Source organism: Hemiscyllium ocellatum, chromosome 42 (genome assembly GCF_020745735.1).
Source record: "Hemiscyllium ocellatum isolate sHemOce1 chromosome 42, sHemOce1.pat.X.cur, whole genome shotgun sequence".
Taxonomy (NCBI): Eukaryota; Metazoa; Chordata; class Chondrichthyes; order Orectolobiformes; family Hemiscylliidae; genus Hemiscyllium; species Hemiscyllium ocellatum.
Genome location: NC_083442.1, coordinates 14,622,939 through 14,644,413, shown reverse-complemented (window position 1 = coordinate 14,644,413; position 21,475 = coordinate 14,622,939). Strand labels below are relative to the sequence as shown.

The 21,475-nt window shown below is 42.6% G+C and overlaps 1 protein-coding gene across 2 annotated transcripts in view; it reads right to left on the bottom strand.

Annotated features, from left to right (window-relative positions):
• LOC132834640 (cytoplasmic polyadenylation element-binding protein 1-B-like) overlaps positions 1-18,771 on the bottom strand; it is a 107,835-nt gene extending 89,064 nt beyond the window's left edge. Inside the window, exons 1-2 of one of the 2 annotated variants that reach the window (XM_060853539.1) lie at positions 18,662-18,771; positions 16,801-16,984 (exon numbers count right to left, since the gene is read on the bottom strand). In XM_060853539.1, the coding sequence (XP_060709522.1) occupies positions 16,801-16,876 (76 nt within the window). In that variant the 5' untranslated portion in view covers positions 16,877-16,984; positions 18,662-18,771. Of the gene's footprint in view, positions 1-16,800; positions 16,985-18,245; positions 18,313-18,661 lie in introns of those variants that run through there. The other variant, XM_060853538.1, reaches the window with a different exon arrangement.
• Between the last annotated feature and the right edge of the window lie 2,704 nt (positions 18,772-21,475).

The following is a 21,475-nucleotide window of genomic DNA, read 5'->3' as shown; positions in this document are numbered from 1 at the left end:
TGCTTGGCACTTTCTAAGCAGGGTTCTCCCTCCCAGGGGTTCAAGGGTCTCAGAGGGGATATGGCGAAGTATAGTATTAAATTGATGTTGCAAGTGCACAAGGGAAGTCATTTGCCTGTTAAAAAAGGGAAACAAGTCCTTTCTAATCTTAAAGGATTGACCTCGGTTGTGGAAAATCCATCTTGATAGGTAACACCTGAAGCTACAATAGGGGTTATGACTTTACATCCTTTACCACTCCAATTAGGGGAGTGGCAGTACTTATCCAGAAAAGTCTTCCCTTCACGTTGGAGCAGGTGAAAGAGCAGGGACGGTTTGAAATACTTAAAGCCCTAATACATGGGGAAGGAATGACATTTGAGGGGCACATATTTGAAAGCAGCTAAATATTTCCCTTAATTCTGAAGGGGAAGCTTCCTGAGGATTGTGCTGCAAACATGCCCATTTCTATTACTTTCAGATTTTGAAATTCTGTCTAAGATCCTGACACTGACATTGGAAAAGGTGTTGCCCTATATTGTTAGGGAGGATCTGACAGGCTTTAGAAGGGGCCATAGATCCTCCAATAATACTAGAAGTGGATTATGTCCTTCTGTTTTTAAGCAAACCCAATAATCTGTACCCCACTTGATACAATTTGGGGCTATTTTAGTATAAAAAATTTCAACTTTGCAAAATCAGAGGCTATGCCTTTGGGGAACCTCAAAGATATACCTGAAAATGGCCTTAAGTTCCCTTTTAAGTGGTCACAGGAGAGGTTATTACCCCAAGTTTGATTGGTTATTTTGGATTAACTTTGCTCATTTGTTTGACAATATTAGGCAGGATCTCCAGAGATGGGAGGCTCTTCCAATTTCATGGTTGGACTGATTAGCCCTTGCTAAGATGAATGTCCTTCATTTTCTTTATCCCATGTGTATGCTCCCTATAATGTCTCCCAGGTCAACACTAGAAACTTGAGACGATTTGGTTCCTTTGTCTGACATCATGGGCAGCCCCCTGAAACTTGCTAAATTGCAGTTGCCTTGAGGGGGAAAGGAGATAATTGCCCAGACATCAGGAGGTATCAACTGAGTTCCTTGTGTCCTTCGTCTGCAAATGGGTAGGTATGATCAAAACTCAATAGGGCTGGATATGGAGGCTTCCAGGTGAAGTGCCCTCTTATTAACTTGTTCATGGATAGGAGGACAGTTATGGACCACTGCTGGAACCCTGTTGTCAGTAGTATGGTCAAGGCATGGAGGGCAATGCGTCAGAGTGAGGGTTGTTCATTCAAGACTTTGCCACTTATGCCTATAGTTGGCATGCCAGGCATTTGACCAGTGATGGTCTTAGGGTTTCAAAATATGGGCAGCAAGAGCAGTTTCCAGTTTGGGAGACTTGTTTGAGGGAGAGGTTATGTTGTCTTTTGACCAACTGAGCTACAAGTATGGGTTACCAGGTTAGGGATTTCATCCAAAAGACTATGCTTCTCACTAAGCCCTATACAGGTGGTTGCTACATTCCATAAGTGCCCTTTTAGTTAGTGCCCTCTATTGCCTGCTGGGTGGCAGGGCCTGGCAGGATATTAACTAGTTATGGGGGTTCTGGGAGCAGAGATCCCTTCTGAATCATGGGAGAATGCTCTAAAGATCTCAATCTGTAATAGGACATGTGCTAAGCAGTTAAAAGCTCTGCAAAGGGTTCATCCAGCACTGGACCATCTGGCAAAGTTAAAAAAGGGATCTCTCCAATGTGCCCCAAATGTAAGATAAACAGAGGTACTCTTACCCATTGCTTCTGGACATGCCACAGGCTCCATGTTTATTGCAGTGCTGAGGCAGAAGAGATAGGGAGGGTATTGAGGACAGAGGTTAAAGTAAACCTGATAACTCTCCTAAAGATGCTAAATTTGATAGACCCAAGAGATGAGCATGGGAAGAAACTATTTAATATTCTTTTAAACTGTGCATGGAAGAATATTTTGATGAACTGGGTGCATGAGAACCCACCAGGCATGCTGGGATGGAGGAAGTTTTTTTTTTAAAAATAGTGCACCACATATCATTTTTATAAGACATGGCAGCCCTACCAGAGTTATTTGGATATAGATTTGTCAGTTTTCTTAACTAGGGCATTTGTTTAACCAGGATGGTTAGGTTTGTTGAGCCCTGGAAGGGAGACTCCCAAGTTAATACAGGTAAATATACAATGCTCCTAATCTTGTGTTTGGGAGTTTTGTGCCAGGCACTTGTGTTTTATATTTTTTTTGGTCTATTAAGTATTTATTGGTGTTGCTTTGCAGTTAGGGTTTATTTTGTATTATAGGGTAGGTTAATAGTAAGTAGACAGTTGTATTGTAGTTTTTTTATTATACTGCTGTGTTATTGACTTATTTTTCAATAATTTCATGTTCATAAAGTATAAAAAGTTTGCTAATAAATAGATTTACAAAAAGCTAGAAAAAACCCATGAACAGCCACTTTCTAAATTGTGAAAATTAGGTCACATGGTGTCCAGGGAGAACTAGCTAATTGGATTCAAAGGCTCAAAGGAAGAGGGTGATGGTTGAAGGTTGTTTCTTGGACTAGAGACTAGTGGTATGCCACTGGGGTCACTGCTGGGACATGTTATTTACAACATGATCTGGGTGTGGACATATAAGGCATGATTACCAAGTCCTGTGGATGATACAAATTTAGAAGGTATTGTTGATAGTGAAGAACTTCTCCAAATCAAAAATTAGAGTAATCTTGATCACATGGAGAAATGGGCTGAGGATTGGCAAATGCAATTCAATACAGATGAGAAGTGTTGCACTTTGGAAAGTCACACTAGGTAAGACTTGTACAGTAAATAACAAGGTCTGAGGAGTGTTGTGAAACGGAGGGACCTGGGAGTACAGTTATATAACTCATTGTAAGTGTCTTCACAGGTAGATAGGCATGCTGGCCTCCATTGTTGAGACACTGGGTATAGGAGTTGGAATGTTAGGTTTAGTTAAATCACTGAGGCACCACAGTGGGCGTATTGTGTACAGTCATGGTCACCCTGTTATAGGGGAGACAGTTAGGTTGGAAATAAAGCAAAGATTTGAGGATGTTGCCAGAGTTAGTAGACCTGAGTTATAGGGAAAGGTTGGCCAGGATAGGACTATATTCCTTGGAATGTAGGAGAATGAGGGGTGTGACGGTGGGGAAGAGAAAGTGTATAAATTGAAACAAAAAACCAATAAGAACATGGACAGGATGAATGCATATAGTCTCTTGCCTGCCTCTTCATCTCTTGTGGGGGGGGGGGGGGGGGTTGAGCAGGTGAAATTAAAAACTGGAGAGAGTATAGGTTTAGTGAGAGAAGGGAAATTTTTGTGAATGTTGAGAGAAAGTTAGGATTAAAAAAAGGTTTTTACAAAGTTACAACTTTTATAATGACAAGAAACAACTACTCTACAAACTGAAGAGAAAAACCTACTGAAAACTACAATTCAATGAACTAAAAATAAAGTCAAATTTTATCAAGGTAACTTAAATTATGGTCAATTAAATTATTACACAGCACAATCCCAAAATTCCTACCACTGGGAGCATTAGTAAGAAAGCAGTGTATGATTCTTACCCCTAGGGAGCTCCCAATGCCAGACATTTGTTTATGTAGCCATGAGGGCTCTGACCAGTATAGCCAATGAGTCTGCATCTAAACAATTCAGAAAGTGCTGCCACATCCTGCAGAACAGTTCAGTTTTCTGGTGCCCCATGCTCAAGTCTGGGGGAATGGGGGGGGGGGGGGGGGGGGGGGGGGGGGCGCCTCCATAGCTAAATCTATGCCAGCCTGGAAGTCCCAGGAGATTCTCCAACACCCAGCTCTTTAAAGTGTTCTTCCTCACACAGAATGAAAAAAAAAAGAGTAGAGTATTAAACAATTTCTTCCCATGCATGTCCAAATAGGGGAGATTTTTGAAGACCCAAGAGGGACACTGGATCCAACTTAACTCAGTCCCTAAAACCCTTCCAAAACACTGGCAACCCAATACCTGGCGTGATCACAAGCAATGAGAAAGTGTGCCAACATCCATTTTACATTTGGGGATATTGTCTGAATTTTGCAAGCTGTTCTGGTGCCAAATGAGCCCTACGGAGTACCTTCAGTTGCATAACCTGGGTGAGAAGGGCAAGATTTAAGAACCACCTGAGGGGTAACTTCATGCAGAAAATGGTGCATATATGGAAAGGGCTGCCAGAGAAAGTGGTTGGAGCAGGTACAGTAACAACTAAAACACATTTGGATAGGTACATGGATGGAAGGGTGAGGGGAGAGATATGGATAAAGTGCAGGCAATTGGAACTAGCTGAGGGTGCACTTTGGTCAGTATGGACCAGTTGAGGCTGCAAGGCCTATTTCTATGCTATTTACTGAGTTAACAAGCAGTTAAACTACTATGATGTTCGAACAGAACAACCGGTTAGTATGAAGATGCAACTGGAGCTCCAAAACCCACCATATTTGCCTCCTATTGATTCTAGATAACATTCACAGCACATTAAATCTCAGATGTGGTAAAGGTAGATGGCCTAGATTTGCTTCCAAAAAGTCCAAAGGATGAGGGTCACCAACAGTTGCTTTTATAATAAACTTATGCAATGACTATTCAGAATTGGTCATTTGACTTCTTGTCTGTACTGGTCCTGACCATTTTCAACTTTGCCACTTCTCTCCTCCCTCCCCAAAAGATAATCCTGCACAAGATATTCAAACAGAAATAATCAATGCTCCACACTTCCTCAAACTACCTACCAGACAGTGCATTCGAGACCCAACCACATGCTGCTGTTTGCATACTACTAAAAAAATTAGTCAGGAACATCTGTCCAATAGGTTTTCAAACTTGAATCAAATCTCCCCTTAGTCTTAACTTTACCTCAAGACCATGCTTAAAGCTCCTTCTCCAATGCATTCACATCTTTGTGGTGAGGCAGAGGATTACTCAATAATCTAACTGAAACAGCTCATGAAGGGTGATAATCCCTTTGCTTTTGTACTCTACACTCCACTAAATTGGGAATACTGTTGATTATCTGATGGTCTACCTCATTACTCAAATTGATCCAGAGGCATTATCACAACATTATAAATGTCACTAATACACCTAGCATCCAAATTCCATCCTGACATCAGTTCTAAAGTAATTGTTGCTATAGCATGTGTAAGCTTGAGATCCAGAGATATGCACAGCAAGTGCTGGCTGAGGCACTTCAGTGCTGGGGTTGAAGATCTGAAGGCTAGACAGTGGATTCTAGTTATATTGTACTCCTTAAAAATTAGAAGTTGATCCATGCTCAGGGTGATTGCAAATAATACAGGTATTGGCAGCAGTGGCTGATATCCATTTTAAAGGATAACAATTGATGTAGTCACAGCTCCAACACCTTTCATAGCAGCTCAAAAAGGATATTAAAATTTACTCCCTCTTGAAAGCCATGCTTTAGCTTGATGGTAACACTTTTTATAAGAGTATGAATTGGACTGCTTTTTTTTTAAAAAACTGTTAAGTGCTTTGGAACCTTAGCTATCTGAAGACTATTAGAAGTATCCTTAGCTACCCACAGTCTCTCCACCTTTCTTCAAAGCACTGATTGTAGAGATTCCATGCTTCATGTCAAAACAGGACACTTGGCCCATTGAAGGATTGGCATTGATTCAAAGAGGATCTGACCCACACCCAACTCCCTATATGACTCCCAGTGACCCTGCATTTCCCTTTGCTTATCCACCTATTAACCTGCACATCTTTGGATTGTGGGGAAGAAGTCAGTGAACCAGAAGAAACTCATGTGGACACAGGGAGACAGTCAATGGAATTTGCAGTCACCCAAGGATGGAATCAAACCTAGGTCCCTAGCACTGAGACAATGCTGTAAAAAACAATAACTGCAGAGGATGGAAGGGCTTTTGCCCGAAACGTCGATTTTCACTGCTCCTTGGATGCTGCCTGAACTGCTGTGCTCTCCCAGCACCACTGATCCGGAAACTGAGGTAATGCTAACCACAACCAGTGCTACAAACAGGTCACAACTTGTGCTTTGACTGAGTAGGTCAGATACTCCCTTTAGCACTTACTCCACAGAGCGTGGAGATCAGCCTCTACAATACAAATATTAAGAGTAAAACCTTCAGGCATTAAAAACTTGGAAGTGAGGCATGCAAGGTCTTATGCATTCTCTCATATTGGACTCCAAAAACCCCCATTTTCTAGAGTCCAATCCAAGGCAGGTTAAAGTTTACACAGACTGTAATTAACTTCGATTCAGAACAGAAGTTCACTAGCTTTTTTGTAGCTAGTAACAATTGGATATTTTCCCTCATTCATATCATCTGATTTAAGATTCAGAATGCTAAGTGGTTAAAAAAAGTCTAATGTTTCGAGTTGGTGGCCTTCTCATTAGTGGTGCTCTACATTAGAATAGGCCTACGAGCATTCTCAGACCAGCAATTTGGTTTACTAATAAATCACTAGTTTTAGTAGATTTGAAAATGCCTCATTACAAATAGCACTTAATTTACTACTGTAAGGTTGCAATCAGATCATTTCCACTACTACCTTAAGCCACTTGTTTTGCAAATCAATTGGTTTAGCCCTCAAAACAGCTTTACCATCTCCATGGATCTGTTTCTGAAGGTGGCAAAGCTTTCAATTTAAGAAATGCAGAGTAAACGTCACAATGCTGTTTTGGTAAAGACACCTTTGATTTGGCTATCCACTTGGAGGCATCAGTTCACATGCTTGGACAAGAACCAAAAAGATGTTGAATGACTATAGGGATTCTATGATGAGATAGAAATTTCAATCTGTGAATGATTGGCTGTGTAGTCTTTTCAGCTGTCAATGTCAAAAGGATTGCAGTTTTATGCCACCCATCAGGCAAATAAGAATCTAAATCAATTAAGGCAATACTGCTGTATTGAAGGAGATTTATTTTGGGTAAGAGTCTCATTGACTCTTTGTAATTTAGTTTTAATTGTAGAGTGCCCTAGCTAATATTCATCTCTAACCAAAAATTTGTTTTAATCATTTTGCTCAAGGAATCTTGCTCCAATAGACTGCACTTGAAAATATTTAGCTACCATAAGACACTCAGGACAAGTTGATTCTAGCTTCAAGACAGGATACTCATGCCAGTTTGTCATACCCATTTCAGCTAAATCTAGAGAATGAGAGGTTGGTTATACAGGAAGCATCGCGTTAAAGAAATCTTATTTGCAAGATATGATTGTCACTGGCTTGGTCAGCATTTATTGCTGATCTCGAATCAGAAGTCAACCACTTGTGGATCTGGAGCAAACATAGGCCAAATGAGAAATGCATGATGTTTCTTTGCATAGTTCACATTTGCGAATGAGAGGACTTCAACTGTCAATTATACATTTAAAAAGCCATTAGCCCTTAATTCCAGGTTGATGGAATTTGAATTCCATCATCTGCCATACAGGATTTGAATTCAGGTCCCCAGAACATCACGAGTATCTCTGTATTAATATAAATCTAGCAATAATACCACAAGACAATTATTTCCCAGTTTTAAAGCCTTACTGCAATCCAAGAGTTTGTACCACTGTCTTGCAGTTTGTCCATTAGATGCATAAAATACAACACCTTTTTGGTTGTAGGTTTGCACACTGAGCTGGAAGGTTTATTCCCAAAGAAACCCAAACATAAATAGAAAGCAGGAATTTTCAGCATTGCTTTGCCTGAGGCCAACAGGAGGTTACTAGTAGGGTAATGAAACATCTAGGAAGTGAACCTTCCAGCTCAGCAAGCAAACCTACATCCAAAACATCAACCTGAGCTACAAATCTTCTCAACCTTTTACACAAAGTGAGTCAATAGACAAAACTATCCAATTCAGCCATGCATAAAGATGCAAGTTTCCTTTGCAATTAAAATGTGTCACTGATCAGAATATTGCATAGCCTGCCATGTTCTACAGGTTAGTTTTAACAGAAGTGACGTGGGTTCAGGGGTGATCCTTGAATTAGTTAATTAAAGCTAACTTGCAAAAAAAGTCATACAGGCCAGAAAAGTCAAGTTAATCTGAAATAAAAAAGGGATGAGACTAGTCAAAGACTGAGTAGTTGCAGTGAAGTTGTTTTGCAATAAGAACTCTGCCTCAAATCAGTTTTGAGTACAGCACTAGTGTTTAATTATAGAGTCAGATGTACAGCTTGGAAACAGACCCTTTGGTCCAACTTGTCATGTGATCAGATATCCCAATCTAGTCTGGCCCCACATGCCAGCAGCCAGCCCATATTCCTCCAAACCCTTCATGTTCATATACTCATCCAGATGCCTTCTAAATGTTAGAATTGTACTAGCTGCCACTTCTGGTAGCTCGTTCCATACATGGACCTGCTGCGTGAAAAAGTTGCCCCTTAGGTCTCCTCTTTCCCTCTCACCCGAAACCTAGGCAAAGACGGGACAAGTCAGTTACGATTGAAAGCTGGAAGGCAGTTTAGTCATTCCGATTCATAGCTTAAGGTAAAGAACTTGTGCTGGTCAAGTAATCATGTTACTGTATGCTTACATCAGTTTGACTTACAAAATGGAGAATTCTTAGACTACTTCACTTAAAAGTTACTTGAAGGAAGTTTTGTTTTCAATCCAAGTTCAAAGTGAGAATTTTACTGCTGAGAACCAACAGTCAAGATCCAAAACACTTCGCCCTATTGTTCCTAGCCCCACAGCTTTTCAGTTGCCCAAGAACCATGTTTAAAACATGTCATTCAGCTATATCAGTACACTGCAATCAAATATGGTTGATCAAATAGCAGATGCTGTTTTTAAAAGACCAATGCAGTCCCTAATTAAAAATCTTAATACAAGGTCTTTAAAAGCTCAAAATAGCTGCTAATAGTGAAATTCTAGATTTTATTCTAGGACCTCCATTAGCCTTAAGATTGAAGAGATTTAGCAGTTCAGTGTTAGTGACTCAAACCCTAATTACAGCTGTTTAAATATCAACTCAACAGTAAATATTCAGTATAGCCAATGATTTGAGTAGAGTAGTCAGTTCAGGTGGCATGGATAGAGTTATTGGAAACAATGCCAAAGACTTCCAAAAAGCCAAGGTTCCTCAATGCATAATACTGATCCACACTAGCATTAGTTGTTTCAAACCTAAATCATTTTAGCACCTTAACACTCATACCAAATCATACAAACCCTCATGTCTGTTTAGGCAAGGCTGAATGCATATGAAGAATCAAAATGCAAAAATCAAGAGCTACAAGTATACTGTTGAATTATATAACAACTCAAAACAGCTAACTTTGCTCCAACAAAAATACACTATGATAGATGCAGTAAGCTTAGTCATTTAAAGGTAACCTAGAAGTCATGCAGTTAAGGAAATGGGAGAAGGCAGAAAGTATTAATTGCAAGTGATTGGATGTACCAGTTGGCCGATTTCAGCACCCTAACTTGTGTCTTGATGGTAAACATAAGGCACTGCATTCAGGTTATGAAAACAAAATCTAAAACCTGGTCTGTGGGAACCTGACTGCCATGGAGCAGTTTACAACCTCAGCCCTCCCCCACTTTCAAGAATCAGGCAAACAAATCCTTAGAAGGCTCATTCTCACTCCCAACTACAAGTCAAATTTCCTCAGGTTAAGATATCTTTGAACAAGTTGGGCAGAAAACATTACACTGGAACAGGTGAAACTTGAATCAGGACCTCTAGCTCAGGCGGAGACACTATTTTTGCACAATATAATCTGTTTTCAATTATTACTAAACCTAGGACTGATTCCAGGAACTTGTGACACTGCACATTTTAGCAACCAACAGCAAAATGCTGCACATTTCTCATCAACATTTGAACATAAAATTAGCAGAAGTAGGTCATTAGCTGAGCATTCACCAATTAAATAATGCTGATCTGACTGTAACCTCAACTATGTTCACACCAACCTGACAATATTTCAACTCCTTGCTCACTAAGAAATTCTGCTTTACTATTAGAAGTCTCTGCTTCCACTAAGCTTTTAGCAAGACTGTTCTTAAATGCCTAGCAAACCATATCCTTGTTCTATTTTTTTAAAAAGGAAACCCTGACATCTACATTCTCCCATAAAGAGACATTCTTGACATATTTATCCTGTTGAGGCACCTCAGGATTGGAAAACATTTTAATCAAGTCATCACGACTATTCCAGTGGATAGAAGCCTCATCTGCCCAGAGATTCCTCAAGATAAAGCTCCCATTCAAGGGAAGTCTCATAAATCCTCCTGGAGCTGCCTTGAAAGCTTTGTTCCCCCAATTTTTGCTGCCATTAGAGGGACAGCATGGTAGTTCAGTGGTTAGCACTGCTGCCTCAGTGCCAGGGACCAGTGTTCAATTTTCTGTCTGCATGGGTTTCAGTCCAAAGATACAGGTCAGGTGAATTGGCCATGCTCAATTACCCATAGATATGGGTGCATTTGTCAGAGGGAAATGAGGCTGGAGGGTTTCTCTTTGCAGAGTAAGTGTGGACTTGTTAGGCCAAGGGCCTTTTCCATACTGGAGGGCATCTAAATAATGAGGTCTTGGCTGTTGCAAGATGGAGACCAAGAACTGTTGTCTTTAAAAGAAAGAAAAAGACAACAGCATTGCCAGATGGTGTTGCAACACCATAAAATTAAAACTGGCAGGCCTGCAAAAAAAAGTGACCACAATGGCTCCCAAACTTTGAATAAGAATTCAGAAGGTGAATCTGTAGATTCATCAAAGATAACACTAACTTCAGTTGAACAAAATAATACTGATATTTAACCCATTGGGTCTGGGGAAAAAACATTCACACAAGACAAAAGGTTAATGGTTAAATAAGAACAATCTTGTTAGATTGCTCAAGTAGTCAGTGCATTGTTCCTCAAGAAAAATGGTTTCTTGCTTGGAGAAAAAATGGCCACCTCTAAGTTCATGGAGAAAGTCTCAAAACATGAAGTTTAGTTTACATTCTGAACTACCAGAGGCTGATAGAGAGGTTAGCCAAGATGCTTTCAAATATTCTTGCTGTAGAAACAGCTAGACGACGACTCTTAGTCCCTCCTGGGGAAGATCATGTTCCCTCCCAGACTGGCCAGCATAGGTTTCCAGTTGTGGACTTCATTAATAGCCCAACATCCACTTATCTGGTTAAGCATACTGCTTTTCCCCACTCCAGTCTCAATGTAGACATTTTTGATCAAAAAACCAACCTGCAATCAACTTCTAAGCCTGGCCTCACTAACAAAAACCAGCTTGTTTGTCTCTTTAAGCACAAGCGCTGTTCAGTTCAAAGGGTGTTTTTGACTTTGTTTATAGCTTCAAACCAAAATGAATAGAAGAGATTTGAGGGAACATTGCTCCAAAGCATTCATCATTCAGATGCTGTCTAACCAAGAAACTAAAGCATGAACACTAATTTTAACATTCAATTTCTCTTGCAACAGAGAAGATTCTGTCCAATTACTTACGTACTTGCATATTAAGTCATGATTCATGCACCAGTACATCTCATTCTCCTGCTTCAGAGTTCTGCAATCTCACCATGATATGCTTCTTATTCTTCCTGCCAAAAAAGTGGAAGACTGGATACTTTCCTCCACATTTACTCCATTTGCCAGATCTTTGCCCACTTGATCTAACCTAGTAAACTCAAGCTCTGTTCACAACATTCCTATTTTGGTCATCAGCAAGTTCAACTATACCTTGTATCCAAATACATCCCACTTCCCCTCCCTCCCATTTTGAATGGTGTTATACTCACCATCTTCTAGATGGAAAACAGTCCCAAAAATCAAGGAATGTTTGGAAAATTGAAACCAATCTCAAAAGTATGACTAAGGATCAGGACTTGGGACACTGCATCTGAAGATTTACTCCATGCTACTTCTGGTGGTAGACATTCAAGGCCTGCCTTTCCATTTCTAATTTAGAACAGCTTCAGAATTGTTACTATATAGAAGATCTGTGTGAAAACTATGCTCACTCATTAAAGACTCCTGCTTCACTTCATAGTGAAGAGTGCACACTGGTTGGGTAAATAAGACCACTTTAGAAGACTTAATATTTTCATTTTGGCTAGCTCACATTCAATTTCTCCATTTTGGTCATACTTTTCATTCAACCCAGTTTTTTTAATCTGCCATGTCTTTGAACCAAGCTTTCTTTCTTGGTGTTTGAGATTAATACCAATCATAACAGTTCAAGTTAAGACTTCGATCTAGGAGCAGAATTAAGCCATTCAGCCCATCAAGGTCTACTCCAATACTGATCAGTTTCTCAACCCCATTATCTAGTCTTCTCCTTGCAACCCTTGATCCCTTCACTAATCAAGAACCTATTCTAGTATAGAAACTCATTGGGTGAAAAATTAAATGAAGACTTGTGCACTTTGTCTCTCACCTACACACACACCATGGGTGCTAAAAAGAAAAAATAGAAACTCATTGGCTTGACCTCCATAGCCCTGCAGCAGTAACTGCCACAAATTCATGACCTGGTTAGCAAAACTGTTCTAATGAGTCATCCTTCATTTTGAAGCTGAGCCGTCAGTTCCTTATCTCTCTCACAATGGAGATAATGTTTTCTCTGCATCCACTCTACCCAGTCTTGTGTATTCTCTAAGTTTCAATCAGATCCCACACATCCTTTGAAAGATAGGCCCACAGTCCTCAACAGCTCATAAGACCTTCATCTCCAAGGATTCTTGTAATTGCTCAGTACCCCAAGGCCAGCATATACAGTCCCAAAATTGCTCAATATTCCAATTGTGGTCTCACCAGAGCCTTACACAACCTCAGTACATAGCTGCTCTTGTAATCTAGCCCTCAAAATGAACACATTCTTTAAGATTAGATTACTTACAATGTAGAAACAGACCCTTTGGCCCAACAATTCCACACTGACCACCAAAGCACAACCCACCCAGACCCATTCCCCTACATTTACCCCTTCACCTAACACTACGGGCAATTTAGCATTGCCAATTCACCTAACCTGCACATCTTTGGACTGTGGGAGGAAACCTGAGCACCCGGAAGAAACCCATGCAGACACAGGGAGAATGACTTGAGTTTGCACAGTCGCCTGAGGCAGGAATTGAACCCAGGTCTCTGGCACTGAGGCAGCAGTGCTAACCACTGTGCCACTAGCAATGAAGGCAAGTGCAAAGTGAACCTGCATTGTTAACTGAATTAGGACTTCCAAGTCCCTTTGCACTTCAGATTTTTGCAACCTGTCCCTATTTAAAAAATAGTTTAGGCCTCAATTCTCGAGGTCAGGCTAATTGGCCTATGATTTCTAGTCTATGGCCTTCTTTCTCAGAAACCTCCATTTTCCGGTCCTCCATAACACTCCAACTCGTTAGACCTGAAAGATCACCATGAGTGCTTCCACAATTTCCTCAGAACTCTGGAGTAAATACTAATCTACTTCAGGTGATTTTATCCACTTTAGAATACTGGAGAAGCTGAAAGGTCTAAGTCAGTGATGGCCATTACATACAGCTTGCCTTCCAACTGACTTGAAGTTTGGTATACTAATGTATTGCATACTTAGTATACATACCTACCAACATTAAGGGAATATTTCATCTGGAAATTCCTAGAGATCTATTACTGTCCTTAAACAATCCATCTATCGACTTAATTTTAACCAACTGCTTGTGCTTTCTTTTAAAGATTTCAAATACTTTTGAACCACTCCCCTCTCCCTCAAACTCAATGTAAAATTCAATTATGATCACGGCTACCTATATGCACTTTTGAAATCATTCATAATCCCATTTTGTTTGGAAATACCAGATTTGCTATATCCAGCCCTCTTGGTCAATTCAAGAGGATATGATCTAACAAGCTGTCCTAAAAACACTTCTAAACCTGTCCCCAAATCACTTATCTAACTTAAGTATACATTTAGATCAAAACCTCCCTTGCGTCTTTCTGACAAACCATTATTTCTTCCTTTTTGCTCTACCTATCATGTGTTTACAGAGGGGCTATGCATTACTCCAAGTGATTCCTTTCCTTTGGCATTTCTCCAAATGGATTTCAGGGTCATCCTTCTGTTGTTCTAATACAATTAACAGTCATCCTTCCTACTTTCCTAAAATGTCTGGTACCCTTCAAGATTCAGGTCACAATCCACATGATTGTTCAGTCATGCCAATAGCAACCATATTGTACTTAAAGTGCTAAGGAAGATTACAGGAAAGGGCATTTGGGTTATTTGGCAAGACTAAAACTGGTTGACCATGGTCTGTAAAAATGACTACTTCAACATATCATGCTAACATTTTTTTGGCTCCAGTCCACTGGAGTGCACCAGCAAGGCTCAATACAAGCTCTAGGAACACTTGATGTTCTGCTTTGTCACCTCACAGCCTTAGGACTGAACATGGAGTGTTACTCATTTCAGAACACGAACACCCTTTTGCACTCCTTTCGAGTGATCCTACAGCTTCTCCTGTATGGGCTGCTCCCAGCACAATTAGTTTTTGTTAGCAACACACTGCTGCTGAGCCAAGGGAGATCGTAGCAATTTGTTTGCTTAACCCTTTCTATTCTCACTAACTCAGCTAACATCCACTCTAAGAGGGTAACCAGACTGGAAACATTTCTTCAGATGCTGACAAACCATTATTTCTTCTTTTATGCTCTACCTGTTGGCATTCTCCAGAATCTTTTGGCTACAGGTTTCCAACATTCATCCTGGGTTTGTTTATTTTGACTTGTACTCAGCTCAGTAATGTTTGAGACATAACATTCAGATGTCAAGTACCGTCTGCTGACTTGTCCTCGAGAGTCAGGAATAAAAGTTGTTCTCAATCTTCACTACAGCAGAAAGAGCAAAAGATGCAGATGTATTGTGATGGTACTGATTAATGCCAGAGTACTTATCCATTAACCTGGCCCATTAGTTGACTTTTAATCAACGTTTGATTCGTGTTGATTTTAGTCAGCTGTTATTTTCATCTGTTACAGCCCAGTCTTAAAATATGAAGTATGCCCCAAGCCATCTGTTGGTTATTAGTGTTAGGATAGAGGTATTTATAAATACTTCCATTTGCTAGCCTTCAAGTCTGAAAATAATCCTTTGGTTATAATAGACTTCCAACAGTTAAAAATTATTTCCATCAAGTTCAGTTAAAGATATATAGGATATTTAACACTTTCTTCTTTCATGGGTACGAATAAACTAGCATATTTTTAACCAAGAAACAGTAAAGTGATAGTAAAGTCAATAGATTTCAGTTACAGGAACACAGACGTACTATTACATATTACAATTGTCTTACCAGAAAGAGGATTCACAGGATATACTTCACTCGTTTCTGGAAATAGTGTCTGAAGCTGGATAAAATGCAGAATTGAAAGAGACAGGAGATATTTCCCAGTATTGTGAATTGCTGCAGTTTTAGTCAAAGTTTCCTTTAAAATTAAAGGAAATTAAGGTGGACAGAGCACCAACTTAATTGTCATGTTAATTTTACAAATTGAAGTTTTGTTGTAAAAATGAGTACACTAGCAATTACAATGAGCCATGCAGCACTAGGGACCCAGGCTCAATTCTACCCCCAATTCTACTCCGTGTCTGTGTGTGTTTTCCTCCTGAAGTCAAAGATGTGCAGGTTAGGGTGGACTGGCCATGTTAAACTTCCCAGAGCCCACACATGTGCAAGCTATGTGGCTTAGCCATGGGAAATGCAGGGTTACAGGGACTGGGCTAAGGGCAAGGGTCTGGGTGGGATGGCCTTCAGAGGTCAGTGTGGTCACAGTAGCCTGCTTTAAAGGCTGTAGGGATTCCACAGAATCCAAATGCAACATTACTGCGATTAAAGAGTTCCTTTTAAGGGGGTGCACAAACATTACACCTAATCTCAAGCAACGATTTGGAAAAAATAGAGAGTGTACAGGAATTATAGGGAGACACTAGTATGGAAACTAATTTAGAGGCAACATTCTCTCAGACAGGATTTATCCAGTCACCACTGCTAAAATATTCATCCCATTTCATGAAAAGTAGTCAATATTTGCTTATGCAGACAAGTTAAAAGTAGTTAATCTGATGGTTACAAAAAAGGTAAAAATTAAAATGGGTCAGCACAAACCAAGATATTACAACAAAAGGACAAGTTTTAATTCACACCATGTTCAGTCACTACAGTAATAAACAACACTCAAAATAAAGCAAGATATTCTAGTTGACTAGAGGACCAATCATGGGCAGAGTGGTCGTTTCACCTTTCTCCCATTACTTTTTGGAAAGGTGTTTTGGGGGGGGGGGGGGGGGGGGGGTGGAGGCAGTTCTTACATTAAAATTGTTACTTTAGTAGCCATAACTGTACTGAAAGATCCAGCCTTTGATTGCAACCCCCCCCCCCCCCAAAAAAACTAGCCCACTTCAGTCTTTACATCACTCTCTACAGATCTCCAGTTTAAGCTTTTACAGATTTGTTTAAAAACAAAAAATTAAAACCACTACTACTGGTTCTTTCAGCTACCTTTGTTCCAAGCTTGGAAATTCTTCCCCAACAGCTCCATGGAGGATTTAAACTTCTGATCAAGCAGATGTTCAATTATTTTCATACCCCTTTACAAACTGTATCAAATCATGCTGTCCTCTCCATATACTCATCCTCCCATAAAGCACTTTAGGAATGTTGTATAACAAAGCATTGTGGATGGAATACATTTGAATTTCAATTTAAAGAGTGGGTATTGAAGTTATGACAATGCTCTGCTGACTTCTGAACCAGAAGTTAGAGAATTTCTACCATTACTTTTCCTATCAAATCCATTACCTCCCACATTCTCCCTTTGGCCCTTGGTGACAGGAGTAGTACAGACGCCTGTGAAATCCAAAGAGTTGTCTAACATAGCGTTTATTCTACGGAAGATGTCAGCATTCCTGCAGGTAGACAAGGCTGGGCTTTCTGTAGAAGTGGGCACATCCCAGCAATCTTGACCTCGGCCAATCTCGCTGTTCTGGAGGGGGAAAAAAAAAGATTTCTATGAAAACCAGTTCGATTCCAGAAGTGCTCGATTCTAAAGGCAGATACTTCATTCATGGCCTGTTTAGCCTCATCTTTCTCAGTAGTTTTGAGTAGTGGCTTGCTGCTGCCATTCAATCCCAGCAATGGAGCAAGGAGAAAGTTCTTAAGTTTACCACATGCTGAATGGGAATTAAACTAGTGTCAAACTACAAGCTGCTATCTAGCCAGCCAATGACAGTAAGAAAAAAAGTACTCAAAAGGATAAACTTCCAAAGAAACCCAGAAAACCTAATGCACAGACCGAATACAAAAATCTGCCTTTATCATCAAGCCTGAGAAACGATATTTAAGGGGACACTATCAAAATTTAAAGAAACATGTCATTTACTTGACAATGATTACACTGTGTGGGGTTCAGGGAGCAGGTGGTGGTAGTATTGAGATAGTTGTCCAACAGGTTGGTGTCCAAACCTTTCACACATGGACCAGTGGAAAGTAAAAGTGAGGGAATGCATTTTTCCTTCAGGATCTTTTTTAAATCACAACCTAGAGGACAAGGAACACCAGCGTGCATTGGGCACACACCAACCTAACTTAGTAAAGTATTGGAATTTCCATCACTGGGTCAGAACTATTATGATGCAGAAACTAGTGAAAGCAGCTAAAGTACTATTGAGGTGGCAAAATTTGAACAGTCAGTAACCTGGACTTGACCACTCAGTTACCAATGCACAACTAAAACCCATACAGCTCACCAACATCCTTTGGGGAAGCATTGGGCCATCCTTAACTAGGAGAAAGTGAGGACTGCAAATGCTGGAGATCAGAGCTGAAAATGTGATGCTGGAAAAGCACAGCAGGTCAGACAGCAACCAAGGAGGAGAGTCGACATTTCAGGCCTGAGCCCTACTTCAAAAAACCATCCTTAACTAGTCTGCCATGCTTCAACTCTAGCCCTCCATCAGCGTGGCTGGCTTAGTGGGACAGCTACAGAGCTGAAGTTTGAAGGGTTATGCAATTTTAAAAAAAAGTGGGTGGCCTTGACAATGACAACCCATTTCAAAAGTGTGGGGCTGTAAAAACGGAGGTCAAGGAACATCCGAAGAGCAAGAGAGTCGACGTTACGAACAACAGCCCTGATAAACTGAATGCTCGAAACGTCCACTCTCCTGCTCCTCAGATGCTGCCTGGCCTGCTGTGCTTTTACAACGCCATACATTTTACTTCTGATCTCCAATAGCCGCACTCCTCACTTTTTTCCCCATGGTAACCCACGGTTGAGGGAAGCGAGGAATACACCCTGGGAAAGGAGTGGGAGCAGCCATGAATTCACTGCCGTGCAAACGGGCGCGCCTGCGCACAACGGCCAACTCCGGGCACAGTGCGGCACGCGTGCGCACTGGCACCGGAGGATAGAATGGGGGAGGGGCGGGGATCTCCATCCCCATCACCCACTGACAACACCCCCCCCTCCCCCCTCAACCGGAGCGCTCGGGGCCTCGAAACCTTCCCGCCCACACTTCGGGCCGTTACCCCACAATATCCTTCTTTTTCGATATTCCATTGTCCGAACGAGAGCGAATCAGCCCCTAATTCTCGCAAATCTTCCCCCCGCCTCAAAACCCCGTTCCCACCGTGTTTTGGGTGCGTCCCCGTTCATTCCCGTTACCGTTAATCCGAGGTCACTTAAAATTGTTTTTTCCTTTGTTTCCCCCTCCCACTGGTACTGGTAACACAAGGTTATTCCCACCACTTTCTCCACCCAATACCCTGCTTCACTGTCCGCCGTCTAAGTCCCGACTGAACGGAACCCGCCGGACTACACCACTCCCCCCACCCTCTCCAGTACCCGCCAACGCCCGATTCGCTGTTCTGCCCGTCAATCACGGCGATACTACCAATCGGGGCACATCACCACGGAGATCCCACCCCCAGTCGCACGGGTGGTTCTTCCAACCACTGCAGAAGGGGGGAGCGGATGGAGATCGGTCGGCATAAAAAGGCTGGATAGAGAGCAGGTCTGCCCTTGGACTGAAGCACTACCTGAAGATAGTACAGGTGGCGATATGCAGTGAAACTCTGGTCACTAACGGTGCTGCGTTCTCCTATTCCTCCACTGCCTTGCTGTTAACCCCCCTCTTGCTCCAAGGGATTTGAACGGATCCGCTCTGGGCTGGTAAACAAACGCACATGTGCGGCCGCTCGCGCCGCCCCGTCCCGCCCTCCTCCACGTGCAGTCCCGGGCAAAGTCAAGCCAGACTGATGCACCCTGCAGCCGAATAGAGAGCTACTTCAATGTTGCAACCTTTCTCGGTCACAACGCTGTCTTTTTGCTGCATTAAAAAAACGTATTGCACACAAGCCATTCTTGCTCACCATGAACGACTACGCCTCCTTTTTCCTGCGGATATTTAAGCAAAATAAAACAAAAACCCTTCGCTCGTACATTTAAGTCGGATGCATTGCAAAGAAATAACATGCACAGTAAGCAGCGACTCGACTTTTACAATGGGCAGCTCTGCAGAGAGTTGTACAAAATTCAGACGTGCACAATAACACAGATTCGCCTCAGACTTTTGGAATAAAAGATACGCATGGGGTCAAAATTGTGTGCCCTTGATAGCTTTAAGCACTTTTAAAACTGCTAGTGGCTTGGAGAAATAAAAACAAGGCGTTGCGTGACAAAAGATTACAGAAACATGTTTTTAAAAAGCGATTTTAGCAAAAACGAGAGGATTTTACTGTCGCCAGCTTTGCTTCATGCAAAAAAAAACAGCTGCAGTCTCCGCTTTTTTTAAAAGAATCAGGCGAGACAGCACCTCGCGAGCGGGGAGGGAAGTAAAGAGGTCATTAAGCAACATTTGTTTTTTAAAAAACCAAAAATGAACATGCAATCAAATACATTACACAAGCCCCTGGAAAGTTGGAAAGGAACATGATGCAAAATGCACGGTAGCTACCCTGCAGCGGTAGGGAGGAGAAAACATGGTAGTTTAATTCAGGTTTATTTTCTGTCCCCAGTTTCCAAGGATTTCTCTGAAGTAACCCCCAGCACAGTCTGCTGCTGCTCCCCCTCCTCCTTGTCCTGAGAGGGAGGTAGCTCCCTCCGGAAAGGGCTCCTTACCAGTGAGAAAGCCATGGAGTCACCTTCCCGGATACACAGCTCGGCACCAAAAAAAAATCCAAACTCCAACACAACGTGGGGAGGGGACGGGGGTGTGTGAAATAATTTTCCTTTAAATCAAGACGTTTTGCAACAAAGACGTAGCTCCGGCCTCCCCTATTTATGGGAGTGTCGGGCGGGCTGGGCCGGGCCGGGCCAGTGAGTGTCCCCCCGGGCCGCGGGCCCTTGATGCTCATTGACAACACCTGAGGCTGAGGGCGGTCAGTCAGCACCATCCCCCTCCCCCTCCCCCTCCCCCAGACTCCACCCAGACACTCGGGGGAGGGGGGCGGGAGAAGGGATGGATGTGGGGGTTGGGGGGGAGGAAAGGAAAGGAATGGAATGGGTGTGGGGATTGGGGGAGGGGATGGGTGAGGGGTTTGGGGGAAGGGAGGGGATGGGTGAGGGGTTTGGGGGAAGGGAGGGGATGGGTGGGGATTGGGGGAAGGGAGGGGATGGGTAAGGGGGTTGGGGGATGGGTGAGGGTGGTGGATTGGGGGGAGGGGATGGGTGAAGGTGGTGGATTGGGGGGAGGGGATGGTTGGGGGATGGGGAAGGGAGGGGATGGGTGAGTGGGTTGGGGTATGGGTGGGGGAAAGGGATGGGTGAGGGATTGGGGAAGGGAGGGGATGGGTGACGGGGTTGGGGGAAGTGAGGGGATGGGTAAGGGGGTTGGGGGAAGGGAGGGGATGGGTGAGGGTGGTGGATTGGGGGATGGGGAAGGGAGGGGATGGGTGAGTGGGTTGGGGTATGGGTGGGGGGAAGGGATGGGTGAGAGATTGGGGGAGGGGATGGGTGAAGGTGGTGGATTGGGGGGAGGGGATGGTTGGGGGATGGGGAAGGGAGGGGAAGGATGAGGATGGGGATTTTGGGGGAAAGGAAGGTATGGATGAATGTTGGGGGAAGAAAGAAAGGGAAGAGATGGTTGAGGGTTGGGAGTTGAGAAGGAGGGAGAGGATGGATGAGGGTGGGGAAAGGAAGGGATGGATGAGGAGTTGGTGAAGGAAGAGGGGAAGGGATCGGATGGAGGGAGTGGGAGGGTTGAGGAGGGGATGGATGCGGGTAGATGGTATAGGAGGGAAGTGGGATGACGGGGTGGATGAGGTTCGTGGAGGGTTGAGGAGAAGGTAGGGGATGACTGAGGGTGGTGCGTGGATGAAGGGAAGGAAGAGGATGGATGAGGGTGGTGAGGGATGAGGCTAAGGAATGGATGAGGGTGTGGGGGTTGAGGAGGGGTGGGAAATGAAGGGATGGAGAGATTGGATGAGGGTGGTTGCGCTTTGAGGGGATAAGAGGTTGAGAGTGATGGGAATTGGGGTG